General features: G+C 34.4%; 1 protein-coding gene across 6 annotated transcripts in view; it reads left to right on the forward strand.

Annotated features, from left to right (window-relative positions):
* Nucleotides 1-13,376, forward strand: part of CLIP1 (CAP-Gly domain containing linker protein 1) — a 159,202-nt gene that overhangs the window by 80,726 nt on the left and 65,100 nt on the right. For 5 of the 6 annotated variants that reach the window (XM_051972720.1, XM_051972715.1, XM_051972716.1 and 2 more), the window contains 4 exons: nt 2,439-3,383; nt 5,424-5,540; nt 8,857-8,914; nt 10,101-10,184. In XM_051972720.1, coding sequence (XP_051828680.1) covers nt 2,439-3,383; nt 5,424-5,540; nt 8,857-8,914; nt 10,101-10,184 — 1,204 coding nt within the window. The remainder of the gene's footprint in view (nt 1-2,438; nt 3,384-5,423; nt 5,541-8,856; nt 8,915-10,100; nt 10,185-13,376) is intronic. The other variant, XM_051972719.1, reaches the window with a different exon arrangement.

Consider the following 13,376-nt stretch of genomic DNA (forward strand, 5'->3'; position numbering starts at 1 on the left):
ACAAATGTCCTAATAACAAATTTTAATCAAGTGTCTGATTTTCAGATGGCTGAATGGCCAAGTATTCTGAAGCTTGAAATTTCAAATAATTTTGCAAATTAAACTTTATATTATAATTTTTCCTTTTTAATCCTTAATATTTTTTAGAAATTTTTCTTGATGAGAAATCACTGATTTTTATAATCTATTTAAAATTGATCCAGTCCCTTTTATTTCTTCATGAAAGGTTTTGTGCTGTGTGTGTGTTTTTTTTTTTTTTTTAAACTTTCTTACCCAGTCCCAGATTGGAAAATTTTCTGTGTATTTGATTTAAGAGGGAAAATAAAGAGGGTTCACTGAAACACAAAGCATGTAGTTAAAAACTGGTTCTTAGTTACTTAAGGAATTAATCTGGGAATTGGGAAAGGCAAATGGAATTGAGTTGCCATAAAAATGAATGGCTATCAGGTAAGTATACTCTCATTTTTGTATGACTTCCCAAGGAGTTTGCTTTGCTAGCAATTTTTGTCACTGTCCTTGGTGAACACTATTTATAGCATGATATATTTATTCCTCTAATAAGTGTCTTCTCTTAATCCCCATTCTGAATTTGTAAAAACTTTCCTCATAGTATAAAAACCATCCTATTAGCTTACTATCACATAGGATTAAAGGAATGCTTTTGTGTGATAATATAGAACAGGGGTCCTCAAACTACGGCCTGCGGGCCAGATGCAGCAGCTGAGGATGTATATCCCCCTCATCCAGGGCTATGAAGTTTCTTTATTTAAAGGCCCACAAAACAAAGTTTTTGTTTTTACTATAGTCTGGCCTTCCAATAGCCTGAGGGACAGTGAACTGGCCCCCTATTTAACAAGTTTGAATACCCCTGATACGGAATATAGGGGAAATTTTTTTAAGACTTTAAACTTCCATTAATGATACACCAAAAAAGATATTTCTTCCCCCTGCTCCTCTCATACCTACTTGGAGTATTATATCCATTTTAATAGCTTCATTGGGGCTGATTTAAATTAATCTCCCCATTAAATATATATTTTCAAAATTCTGTAGACATTGCTCTGTTGACCTCATTAATATTTTGTTCCTGATTTTGTGTTACCTGTCTCTTAGTTTTATTTATGAAAATGCTTTGGGTCAAATTTTATTCCTTAAATTCTCTAAAGTATCAGTATTAGATACTTTAAAGTATCTAAAATAACAGTATGACTCTGAAATTATTTATAAACTTATTCTTTCTATAGAATATTTCAGATTCATTTTTTTCTTTTCTTCTTGCTATGTACTTTGTGGTTATTTTAAACTCTACTAGAAAGGGAGGAGGCAGCCAAATCCACATAAGTTTTACTATTTGTTGGCTGTTCTATTAAAGAACATTGGGAAGAAAGAGAGAGAGTTATGTCAGGGAAGATTTGGAATCTCCAAATTGTTGGTACATTTTTATTATCTTCTATTGCCCTGACAATAGTCAAACTTTTCAATTAGTCAATACCTACCATGGTGCCTGGCAGAAGGAGTAGACAAGAGATACATAAGTATATATACACAGCATTAACATAAAGTGAATCAAGACGAATATATACAAAGTTGTTAGTGAAGGTAGTTTTGGAGGAAAGTCATTAGCAATTGGAAGATCAAGAAAGCATTCCTGCAGAAGATGGCGCATGAGCTATCCCTTAGAAGAGGAAGTGTAGAATCTAGGCAGTAGTGCAGTCAGTTTGGCTAGATTGCTCCATGTCACTATATTTTTTATTTTGATTAATCCTGATTAATAAATAACTGAAAGTAGCTTTTTAAAGATGCTAGGAAACAAAATAAAATTTCATAAAGTTAATTGGTCAAATCAGTAATGAACTTAAAAAATCTAAAAGGGGACTCATTAGAAGACATTTAATTAGAATAATAGGTAAGTAATGATTCTTAACAAAAAAAAAAAACTGTTGGGAATATTAACTGCCTAACTACAAAAATAGGAAATTAATAAGTAATTTAGACTTTCTGTCTTACTGCCTCCTTTCACTTGGATCAGGTACTATCACTCTTTTTTGAATAAAGTATAGCAAGCTTTACTAACAAAAGACAGAATTCTTCTTTTTAACCTGCAGAACGTGATCTAATCCCCTTTATTTTTGGTAGAAATTGAAGGATTAGTTAATTAATGTATGTGAATTTAGGAAAGGTAAATTGAGACTCCTTTGGTATCTCAAAATAGGAGTGGTAATTTTTAGTGGTTTTTCTTTATAAAGTTGTTTTTGAGAAATCAATAAAAAAGGAGCTAGAAATATATATCAAATTTTATATGTGTATTTTTACTACTTTAGTAGATTACTGGGAAAGTTCTTGATAGCTTGTTTTTTATATAACTTCAGGATTAAATAAAACCCTTGTTTTTTATTATTTAAATAATGTGTTTTTCTTTGAACTACTGTTATTAATAGGTGGCTACAGTTTCAGAAAAGTCTCGTATTATGGAACTAGAAAGAGACTTAACATTACGAATACAGGAAGTAGCTGAGCTTCGAAGAAGTTTGGAGTCCAATAAACCAGCTGGTGATGTGGACACTTCACTCTCCCTTTTGCAAGAGATTAGCACTTTGCAGGAAAAATTAGAAGCCATGCATGTTGATCACCAGCATGAAATAATTTCTCTAAAGGAACATTTTGGAGCAACAGAGGAAAGTCATCAAAAGGAGGTAAAAGCACTTCATGCAGCATCCGAAAAACTCTCAAAGGAGAATGAGTCTTTGAAAAGCAAGCTGGATCATGCTAACAAGGAGAATTCTGAAGTGATAGCTCTATGGAAGTCAAAGTTGGAATCTGCCATTGCTTCCCATCAACAGGCAATGGAAGAGCTCAAAGTTTCATTTAGCAAGAGTGTTGGGACTGAGACAGCAGAATTTGCTGAACTAAAGACACAAATTGAAAAATTGAAACTAGACTATCAGGATGAAATAGAGAATTTGAAATGCAAACAAGATTCTGAACGGTCTGCTCATGCTAAAGAAATGGAAATCCTAAAGAACAAACTGATGAAAATCATTAAAGAAAAGGAGCAAGGTTTAGAAGGCCTCAAACTCCAAATGGAAAAAGCGGAAGACCAACATCTCGTAGAGATGGAAGACGCCTTAAACAAATTGCAGGAAGCAGAGATAAAGGTAAAAGAGCTAAAGGTACTGCAAGCCAAATACAATGAGCAAACCGATGTTATTGATAATATTACATCACAGCTCAAGGCTACCGAAGAAAAACTCTTGGACCTTGATGCACTTTGGAAAGCCAATTCCGAAGGTAAATTGGAAGTGCAAAAACTTAGCCAGAAGCTTGAGGCAGCTGAGAAACAAATTAAAAATTTAGAGATGGAAAAAATTGCCACAAGTGGCAAGGTTTGTATCAACATCCTTCCAATTTTTCTTTTCTGTTTGTTCTCATTTTGCATTGTTTATTACTTTTGAATCCAAAGCATTCATATCCATTACCAAAATAACTCATTTATTGCTTAAAGCTTTCCCACTGGAATGAAATATCTTTGTTTCATATGAAGAGATCTGAGAAAATTCTCTAGAGAATATGGAAGCTATCTTTAACTTCAGGTGTTGTGATTTGGGGTCTCTGTCCTTTTTGCTGACAGGGCTTGTTGAATCAAAATTATTGAGCTCTTGTTTCAGTTTAATCTATGTCTTCTAACTTGCATGATGATGCTATCATCAGTTATTAAAGCAACAAAACTTCCTGAGATGTAGTAAGTAAACAATGTTGAATCAGATTGAATGTTGATCAAATTCAGTAATTATTTAAAAGTGTTCCACCCAATTAGAAATCATTGGATTCATAATTTTTCTTTCTGACATAAAAATATATTGCTAGAAGTTAGGCTTTTCCATTGTTGCTAATTAGATGGTTCTCTTGGAATTGCTGAGAATGACAGTTTTCTTGCAAGTCCAGAATGGACTTTTTAAAATTTAATTTAGTTTAATTTTTAAAAATCAGAAACAGAGCCAGATTTTTAAGTTATACTTCGCTTCTGGGAAATGGTACACATGTATTGTGAGTTGTTCTAACCTTCATATTTACAAAGCATTTTTCCTTACCTTATCTTATAAAATGGGAATGCAATTTATATTAGGCCCAATTTAGATGTATCGAAAAGGCTCAGAAAAGTTGAGTGATTTGACTGATTTTAAACTTTTGAAAATGTCAAAACTGAGATGTAAAGCCAAGTTTCTGATTCAAAGTCTAGTACTGATTCCATATATTCTACTGTGCTTTAATCACTGAGAAAAATTAAAGGCTGTTGAGATTGACTTTTGGGTCCTTTCTGTTCCCTGTAAAATTAATAATAAAAACATAAATAATACATGCAGCTTAAATACAGAGAACTGTAATTTCATATGATGGGGTATACATTTGCAGGTAGAAAATTCTTTGTAATATATTCTAGGGAGTTATAGTAGGTACACATGGGTTAAATGATTTGTCCAGGCCCACAATAAACTGTACTAAGTTTTACGGTTTAGTAACTGTAAAGCAGAAGAAACTCCATACCTATCACTCAGTCCACTGTGCCATGTTGCCTCATTCAGCTCAAAAAACCTTGATCTTTGAGTGATAATTATATGAATAGTCTACCACTATTCATTTAATTCTACATTTTTGATTATAATAGGCTTAAGTTCAGTAACTATGGGTTATTTCTGCCAAAACTTTCTCTCCCCTCCTCCCTCCCTCTCTTCCTCTCTCCCTTCCTTCCTTTCTTCCTTCTTTTCTTCCTTCCTTCCTTCCTTCCTTCCTTCCATCCATCCATCCATGTCCCATAGATACCAAACGGCAGAATTTGAATGAGAGCCTGATATTTAATAAGGTTTTTTCACAGGTTGCTTTAGTCAACAATAATTAGAAGTTAGGTGAGAATATTTTTTTAAATCTCCTCTTATGATACAAAGATACTCAATCAAAACAATGAAAATATGGGAATTACATATAATTCATGGCTCATTTCAAAGTTTAGATTTTTAAATAGAAATTTCTGGCTCTGGCCTAATGGCCTTTTAACATTAGAAAACTAAAAACTATGAATAGATATTGCTACAAGATACAAAATGCTGTTGTCAAAATTATTATAACCTCTGACATGCAGACATTCAAAAGTTAAAAACAAAAACTATAACATTCTTTTAAGTATCTGATGATACTTAATTAAGCAATAATTATTAGGAAGTTTTAACCATTTCTGTGTAGAATTATAATTTCGTAATTGGCTTATCACTAAAAGTATTTTAACACATGCCTTTATTTTCTTCAGCTTTGTTCTATCTACCATGTTTACTTTCTCATAATTTTTTTTAGTTTTTAATTCCCCCCCCTTCATTTTTGTTTCTTTTTTTTGTTGTTTGTTTGCTTTTATTCCATGTAACGATCCATGTTAGGCTAGTCACATAACAAAAGAACTACAGGGGAAAGAGTTAAAGCTCATTAATCTTCAGAAAAATTTGAGTGAAGTGAGTCAAGTGAAAGATGATTTGGAAAAAGAACTTCAGATTTTGGTAAGTATCTTATTGGATGAGTCTTTTTCAGGACTTATTGTGTTGACTTTTACTCAAAATTAGTTATAAATTATTTGTTTTTGATTGCTTATCCCTGTCAAGCCCTGATATAAGATGAGTGTATGAAGATTAGTTGAAATAGGTTAAATATAAACCAGCCTCCAAAAGGTAGGTATCATGCCTTTCTTTGTCTATTCTTTCTTTTTTTAAAAAAATCATTTTCTTATTTCACAAAAGATTTAGTTTCCATTAAAGGCACTCCTTTAGAAACCCTCATTGTAGGAATGTCCCTTTTATGTAAATGACCCATTGCTTATCCCCTGCCCTAGTGGTTAAAGAGGCTAATCTGGTAAGCTGCCAAGATTTCCTGGTCATGGGGCATTTTTTAGAAGATCCAGAGAGTGAGTTTTCTCATCTCAGAAGTTCTGCCCTTGTATCTTCATAGTTAATATGTTGAAAAGGAAGGTCTTGAATTTAGATCTTTCATTCTCCCAAGGCTGGCCCTCTTAAACATTATTTGATATGCCATATCTTAAAAGTTTGTTAAAAGGACCAAATACTGTGTGATTGCCAAATCTGATGGTTTTGTCTCAGTCCTCCTGCCAAATCTGATGGTTTTGTCTCAGACCTCCATCTTTTGAATTCTCAGCTATTTTTAGTGCAGTGTTGAATGCTCTCTTCTAGACACTCTTCTGTTTTGTTTTTTCGTCAAACTACTTATCCTTTGTGTTTCTCCTGTCTGTCTGATTACTTTGCTTAGTTATCAGGTCTCCTCATTGTGGGTGTTCTTCAAGGCTCTGTTCTAGACTCTCTTCTCTTTTGTACTTTCATTAGCTTTGTTCTGCTCATTAGCTTCTTATAAATTCATTATCTCTCTACAGTGATTCCCTGATTTACATATCAAGTCCCTGTCTCTTCCCAAGTTCCAGTTTTGCAGCATCTCCTATTGGACAGTTAAAACTGTATGTACCACTTCCAACTCAAGGTGTCTAAAAACACCATTCACTCCATCCTTCTTCCAGACTTTCCTATTCCAGTTGGAGGCACCAATATTTTCCCCAGGTTTTGTAATCTTGATTCATCACTTTTCCTCACCCACAGAGATTCCTTGTTTCTATTTTTATTTTATTTTATCTAGTCAGTTTACCAAATCTTGCTGTTTGTGCTTCTCTCAGTTCATGTAACTACCACATTGTCTTTTTCATCTTTCCTAAACTGTTGTATACCTTTTATTTCTTCTTTGTGCTTGTTATCTTCCTACTCCTGTCATTCTTCAAATTGTTATCAAAGAGGAGGTAGGTTTCTTTAGCTGTGAATCTTAACTGTGTTATTATCCTAAAATCTGTTCCATATTGTTCTTTAAATCAAGTGAAAACTCCTCTATTTGACTTTAAAAGCTTCTTATACTCAGGCCCCAATTTGTCTTTTTAGAATCATTGGTCATTTCTTCCATTCCTTCATTCTACAGTAAAGGTGAACTCAACATTTTTTCAGGAAACAGAAAAATTCCAAACCATCAAGGGAACTTGGGCAGTGTTTCCCCTCTTTGGCAGCTATTCTTATATATACACACATCTTATTTAATTACCTTTCTTCTTTGGTAGTTATCTTAGGAAATTTATTTCCCTCTTTCTCACTTTCTCTATTCCACTTGTGAGGCAAAAACTGATCCTGATCAAGAGTGATAATAAAAAAAAATACGCACTTGCATTGAGGAAAACTGCTAACCATAATGAAACACCACTGTCCATAGTATATCTCTAAAGCCTTTGAAGAATTGCCCAGTGGTCCCTGTTAGAATCCCCACAGATCCTTTTGTCATCTTATCATCTTCCAACTTAGAATTTAAAGATATCTTAAATATGTATGAGTATAATGTATATGTGCTTGTACTGGTTTTTAAATTTTAATTATCGATATTATAATAGTGTTATCTTCTATCTTTCATTAGGTCTGTCTAGTTAAATTTGGGGGTAAGGAGAACTAGTCTTAGAGCTACTATTTATGACATTGTTGAAGGAATGTTTAGAATAATGGACTTAAGAAACAAATTTTTGAAATACATTAAGTTTGGAACTTCCTATATTCATGTACTGAAGATAAAATGTACTGTTCTATATTTTGAGTAAAGATCCCTAGAACTAAGTCAAACAATTAATTCATTGGTTTTTTTAATTAGCTTTTTATTGACAAAACATATGCATGGTTAATTTTTCAACATTGACCTTTGCAAAAACTTTTGTTCCAACTTTTCCCTTCCTTTCCTCTACCCCCTCCCCTAGATGGCAGGTAGTCCCATACATGTTAAATATGTTAAATACAATATATGTATACATATTTATATAGTTATCTTGCTATACAAGAAAGATCGGATTTAGAAAGAAGGTAAAAATAACCTGGGAAGAAAAACAAAAATGCTAGCAAACAATAACAAAGTTCTTTCTCTGGATATAGTTGGTTCTGTTCGTTACTGTAAATCATTGGCTTTAATGGACTTTTTATTTGCATCATCTTCTTTTTATTATCCCGACAGATGGGATGTACAAACAGATTTCAGTAAAACATCAGATTGGATTGACTGTTGGTCATTCCTTTCATTCAGACCTTGAGATTAATTGTAAGACTAGTAAAAATCTTTATCTTAGAATGATGGCCTGACTTCAGGAAATAGCATATATAAAACAAAGCATTAGCTTTAACACAGGTTCTTAGTCCACAGGATCTATCTGATTTGATAAGACCTCCTATTATAGGATTATAAGACCATAGCCAGAAAAAAAAATCATACCCAGTTAATCTTTCTTATAATATTTTTATGTGTATTAGGTCATTTACTTTTATTTGTTTATACATGAACCTAAGAAGTGGGCTGATCATATAGTTTGGGAAAAAAAAAAATAACTGGGGCATTTAAGTGGTGCAGTGGATAGGATACCAGCCCTGAAGTCAGAAGGACCTGAGTTCAAATCTGGCCTCAAGCACTTTAACACTTCTTAGCAGTGTGACCTTGGGCAAGTCAGCCCCCCCCCCCCCCCCAAAAAAAAAAAAAAAAAAAAGAAGAAGAAAAGAAAAGCCCAATTGAGCAGACATTAAATAGGTATCTTTGTGCTAGGTACTGTGCTAAGTGCTGTGTTGCCAATAGGCTCTAAAAGGCTAGTCATTCTTAATGGTAGTAATAATGTCTTCATATTTTCAGGAAATTAATATTGCAAAGTTCTTAACTAAAATATAGCTTTAATTAGATTATATTGAAGAGAGCTTACATTAAATTTATTTTCTAAAAAATAAATTTTTTCTTTTTCTCTTTTTTTTTAAGAAAAAAAAGTTTGCAGATGCTTCAGAGGAATCAGTGGCTATTCAACAAAAAATGCAAGGTATGTTTTCCTAGTAGATGAGCAAAATAATCTCAAAGAAAATATAAATATTACAAACTAAGACTGATGTTTAAGTCTTATTGAAACCAGGAAGTGGGAAGACCTAAACATATAATCATAAACATCCATCCCACAAAAACACACCTATTCTGTTTTACTGTTTCCTGAAGTATGGAAAGCATTTATTCCTTTGCTGTCAGGTAGCATATTGTAAAGTACAGAGTTCTGAGTTTTATTGCCCCATTTAATTATTTAACTAGCAATAAGACCTTTCTCTTTTTGTGCCTCATTTGCCACATCTGTAAGATTAGAGTTTCTGATTAAATGATCTTTAAGATCTCTTCCAGTTTAATATTCAATAATCTTTTATTGAAATGCAGATAACGTAGAGGTGGGAAATCAGATCTTAATTAAGCATTACTAGAGATTTTTTAGCTTAAAGAAGTTTCAGATCATTTCCTAAGAAAAAAATTTTGATAGAAAGGAACCTTATGACAGGAAGGAGGGATTGGGAAGAATGGTAGAGTGGGCTTTGCATTTCATATTTCATCAGTCAGCTAGTGTTTATTTAAACACCTGCTGTGTGCCAGATTATGCTAAGCACTGGGGCTACAACAAAAAGTTTCTTTTTTAAAGAAACAGTTCTGCCCTCCAGAATTTTTTACAGTCTAACTGGAGAGGTGACTTGTAAACAACTATGTACAAATAAGTCATAGCCAGAAGGAAAGGGGATAATCTCAGAGGTAAAGTACCAAGATTATGGAGAATCAGGAAAGGCTTCTTGCAGAGGGTGGGATGAAGGAAGCCAAGGAAAATCGGAGCTGGGAGTGAGGAAAAAGAGTGTTCCAGCTTGTACTTGTGACTGGAGATAGCTGGTGAAAATGTCTGGAGTTTGGAGTTTGTTGGCAAAGAAGCTGGACGCCTGTGTACAGTGTGGGGAGTAAGGTTTAAGGAGACAAAAGATGCACGAGTGGGCAGGCCTGAAAGGGGTCTGAAGGCCAGGCAGAACGCCTTATATTTGATGCTGGATACTGACATGGTGTTTACAGCTGGTGTGCTGATTGAGTCTGTTTCTGTATCTGTTCATTCATGGTTTCTTTTTGAGGATTCCCTGTCACTTTAAGGATCATAAGCATTTATAAGACAGGTGAGCCATAAATCTGAAGTGAATATCTTTCCCAAATAGAAACGCTAAATAAACTACACCAAAAAGAAGAACAGTTTAGTGCTCTGTCTTCTGATCTGAAGAAATTGAAATATAATATGTCAGGTAAGAAAAACATTATTTACTGTTCTAGACTAAACAGAATAGAACGTTGAACACTGGATTTTGTCACAGTGAATATTTTAAACCTAACTTACTACTTAATCTTTCCCATGGCATCTAATGATGCCACAGTACACAGACCACTGGGCCTTGAGTTAGGAAGACCAAAATCAGATTCTGTCTTGGACAATTTTGAATCTGGGCAAGCCATGTAACCTTTGTTTGTCTAAGCTTCTCCAACTTTAAAATGGTTATCAGAGTAGGACTTTATCTTTTCAAATTCTTGAAGGGTCAAATGAGATAATATTTGTAAAAGTGCTTAGCACAGTGCCTGGCATACAGTAAGTGCTTAATAAATGCTTGTTTCCTTCCTTCCTTTTAACTCCTAGCTACATGGAAGTAGAGATTTTTTAATGATCTGGAGGAATTCTCTCTCTGGTTAGATATTTTTATGGTCTCTTGGCTCATTGTGTCATGTAGTTGACATTAGCTATCAAAGGAGTACAGACACTTATCAGATTTCTTGTCATGTTCTAGTGATAGCCTAGATTGCTATCCTCTGAGGACTTGTCCTGCAAAGTTCAGAGAAACATGAACAAATTGGTTCCATTCTTGCCCGGAGTTTCTCAAAATAATCTACCAAGTTATAAGTCAGATAGAAAACATTCTCAAGTACCTTACATTCTGTTGGTATAGATTATGCCCACAGACATAAAATTGAAAGTAATTTTAAGAGAGAGAGTGCTGACAGTTGGATAGGAGAGTGGGGATGGACCTTAGTAAATGGCTTAGGTGGGGGATGTGTTGGAGTTGTGCTTTGAAGGAAGCTATGGGTGCCAGGAGACAAGTGTTCCAGTGCAAAGGCACTGAGGTAGGGACACAGTTTTACATGAGGGAATGCCTGGAATCTGGAGATGGAGGTACAGGAAGGAGACCACTGTTACTGGATCTCAGTGTGTGTGTGTGTGTGTGTGTGAGAATAAGATTGGAGAGGTAGGAGAGGGCCAGATTGTGAAGGACAATATATGAATCTAAGTTCCTAACAGCTGAGTAGAAGATGAACTGAAATTGGGAAGATGTAAAGAGTACTTCAAGTGTGAGGTGATGGGGGCCTCCACCAGAGCCACAGGTAATGTAAGGAAGAGAAGGGGCATTTTTGAGAGAAGTTGCAAAGGTAAAATTGTTTGGACTTGGCAATGAGTGGGGAGAGAGGAGAGAAGCAGCATGACATCTAGGTTGTGAGCTTGGATGATTTGAACAGTGGTACTGTCCTTGACAGTAACAGGGAAGTTAGGAAGTGAATAAATAAGGTGGGAAAGTTAATGAGTTCAGTTTTGGGCATGTTAAGTGTAAGATGTCTACTGGACATCCAGTCTGAGATTTCTAATAGTCCCTTGAAGATGCAAATCTGGAGAATAGAGAGAAGTTAGAGATGGATACATAGATCTGAGAATCTTCTGAATAGAGATGATCTTTGAATCATTGAAATGATGGGGCTTATGAGATCACTAAAGGAAATAGTATAGAGGAAGAGGTGAGGAGAGGCCGTTGGATACCCATGGTTAATAGATGTGATCTGGATCAAGATCTAGCGAAGGAGACAAAAATATAGAGTCAAAAAGATGTGGCAAGGAATTGGAAGAGTCAAAGGTGATGCAGAGGTTATGGACCTGGATAATACCCTCCATAGAAAGGGGAAAATTTGGAGAAGAGCCAGCTTTGTGAGGAAACATAAAACCCATTTTGGATATGCTTGGTATGAGATCTCTCAGCCATTCAGGTGGAGATATCCATTGAATTGTTGGTTATGTGGGACTGAAGTTCAAGACGGGAATTAGGATTGATATATTATATGATTTATTTGAATGTTTGGGAGCTAATAAGGGATTATAATAAGAAAGGAATATAATAATACAATAATAATAATCACAAGGGAATATAATAATAATAAGGAAATATAAGAAAGGAATATAAGAATAATAATAAGAAAGCTCAGAAAAGAGCTATTAGAAGATTGATATTCTTAGTTGGCCTGAGGCTGATAATCCAGAAGGAATACTCAGGCACATAGGAGGAAAACCCTGAGATAAGCACTATCATAGAATCCAACAGATTATTCCTAGGGAGAGGGTAGGCATCAGTGCCAAACACTTTGGAGAACTTGAATAGAATTAATATTTGGAAAAGACTATCAGGTAGAGTATTTACTAAATTGATTTCTTGAAAGAGCACTTCAGACTACTGGTAGAGTAAAAGGCCAGATTATAAGGTGTTGATAAGTGAGTAGGGAGTGAAGAAAGGCAAGCCAGGAATATGGATAATTCTTTCCAGGAGTTTGACTGTGAAAATAAGAAAGATAGAGAACAACATTTTGAGGGGATGATATTCAAGGGAAATTGAGTGTGTTTTTGTGATTGAAAGAAAGGAGCCAGTTTTTATGGAAAGAAAAGGGAGGGAATTGGATGTACAGGGATTAATGTTATAACTTCTTTAGAGAGTGGAAAAGAGGCAAAGAGGATCAGTGAATGAAGAATTTATTAAAATGTGTTATTATATGTGCAAGGCATTGTGATAGCTTCTGGGGATACAAATAGAAAAGTCAAACAGTTCCCACTCTCAAAAGAGCTCACATTCTAGTAGAGGTCATAAGATGTACATATGGGGTGGGGACAGGAAAAAGCCCATGATAAGTGACTTTGTCAGTAAAGTATAAAGTTCTCTTGTGAGGGATAGGGAAGAGATTATGTAACATGTTTGATGAAAAATGCCAAATTTAGTAAGTTTGTAGAGAGTGTGATGGAAAGAAAGCTAATCAGAGAAGACTAAAAGGATAGTTATTGTTTTATTGTTTCTTTTTTCTTCACCGTATCAAGAGGCAAAGATTTTATTATGTTGCTAACATAAGTCTATGTAGGCTTTTAGCAATTAACAAAGAGAAAAGATCAGAGCTAAGTTCTCTAGCAGAACTTGAAATTAAGACACTATTAAAAGCCATTAAAGCATGTCAAGTTTTAATGACTCCTCAAACTATAAGGTAGGCTAAATTTCTTTAAAGGGTAGGTATAGTTTAGCAAGGGATCCTTGTTTTTCTTAAGATTTTTTTTTCCAAACTGTTCTCTTTTAACCTTCTCTAACTCTTGCCTCTTTCCCCAATTTTTTTTTTTTACTGCTCTTATTTTTTTTTAAATTATAGCT

Source organism: Antechinus flavipes, chromosome 1 (assembly GCF_016432865.1).
Source record: "Antechinus flavipes isolate AdamAnt ecotype Samford, QLD, Australia chromosome 1, AdamAnt_v2, whole genome shotgun sequence".
In the NCBI taxonomy this organism is placed as follows: Eukaryota; Metazoa; Chordata; class Mammalia; order Dasyuromorphia; family Dasyuridae; genus Antechinus; species Antechinus flavipes.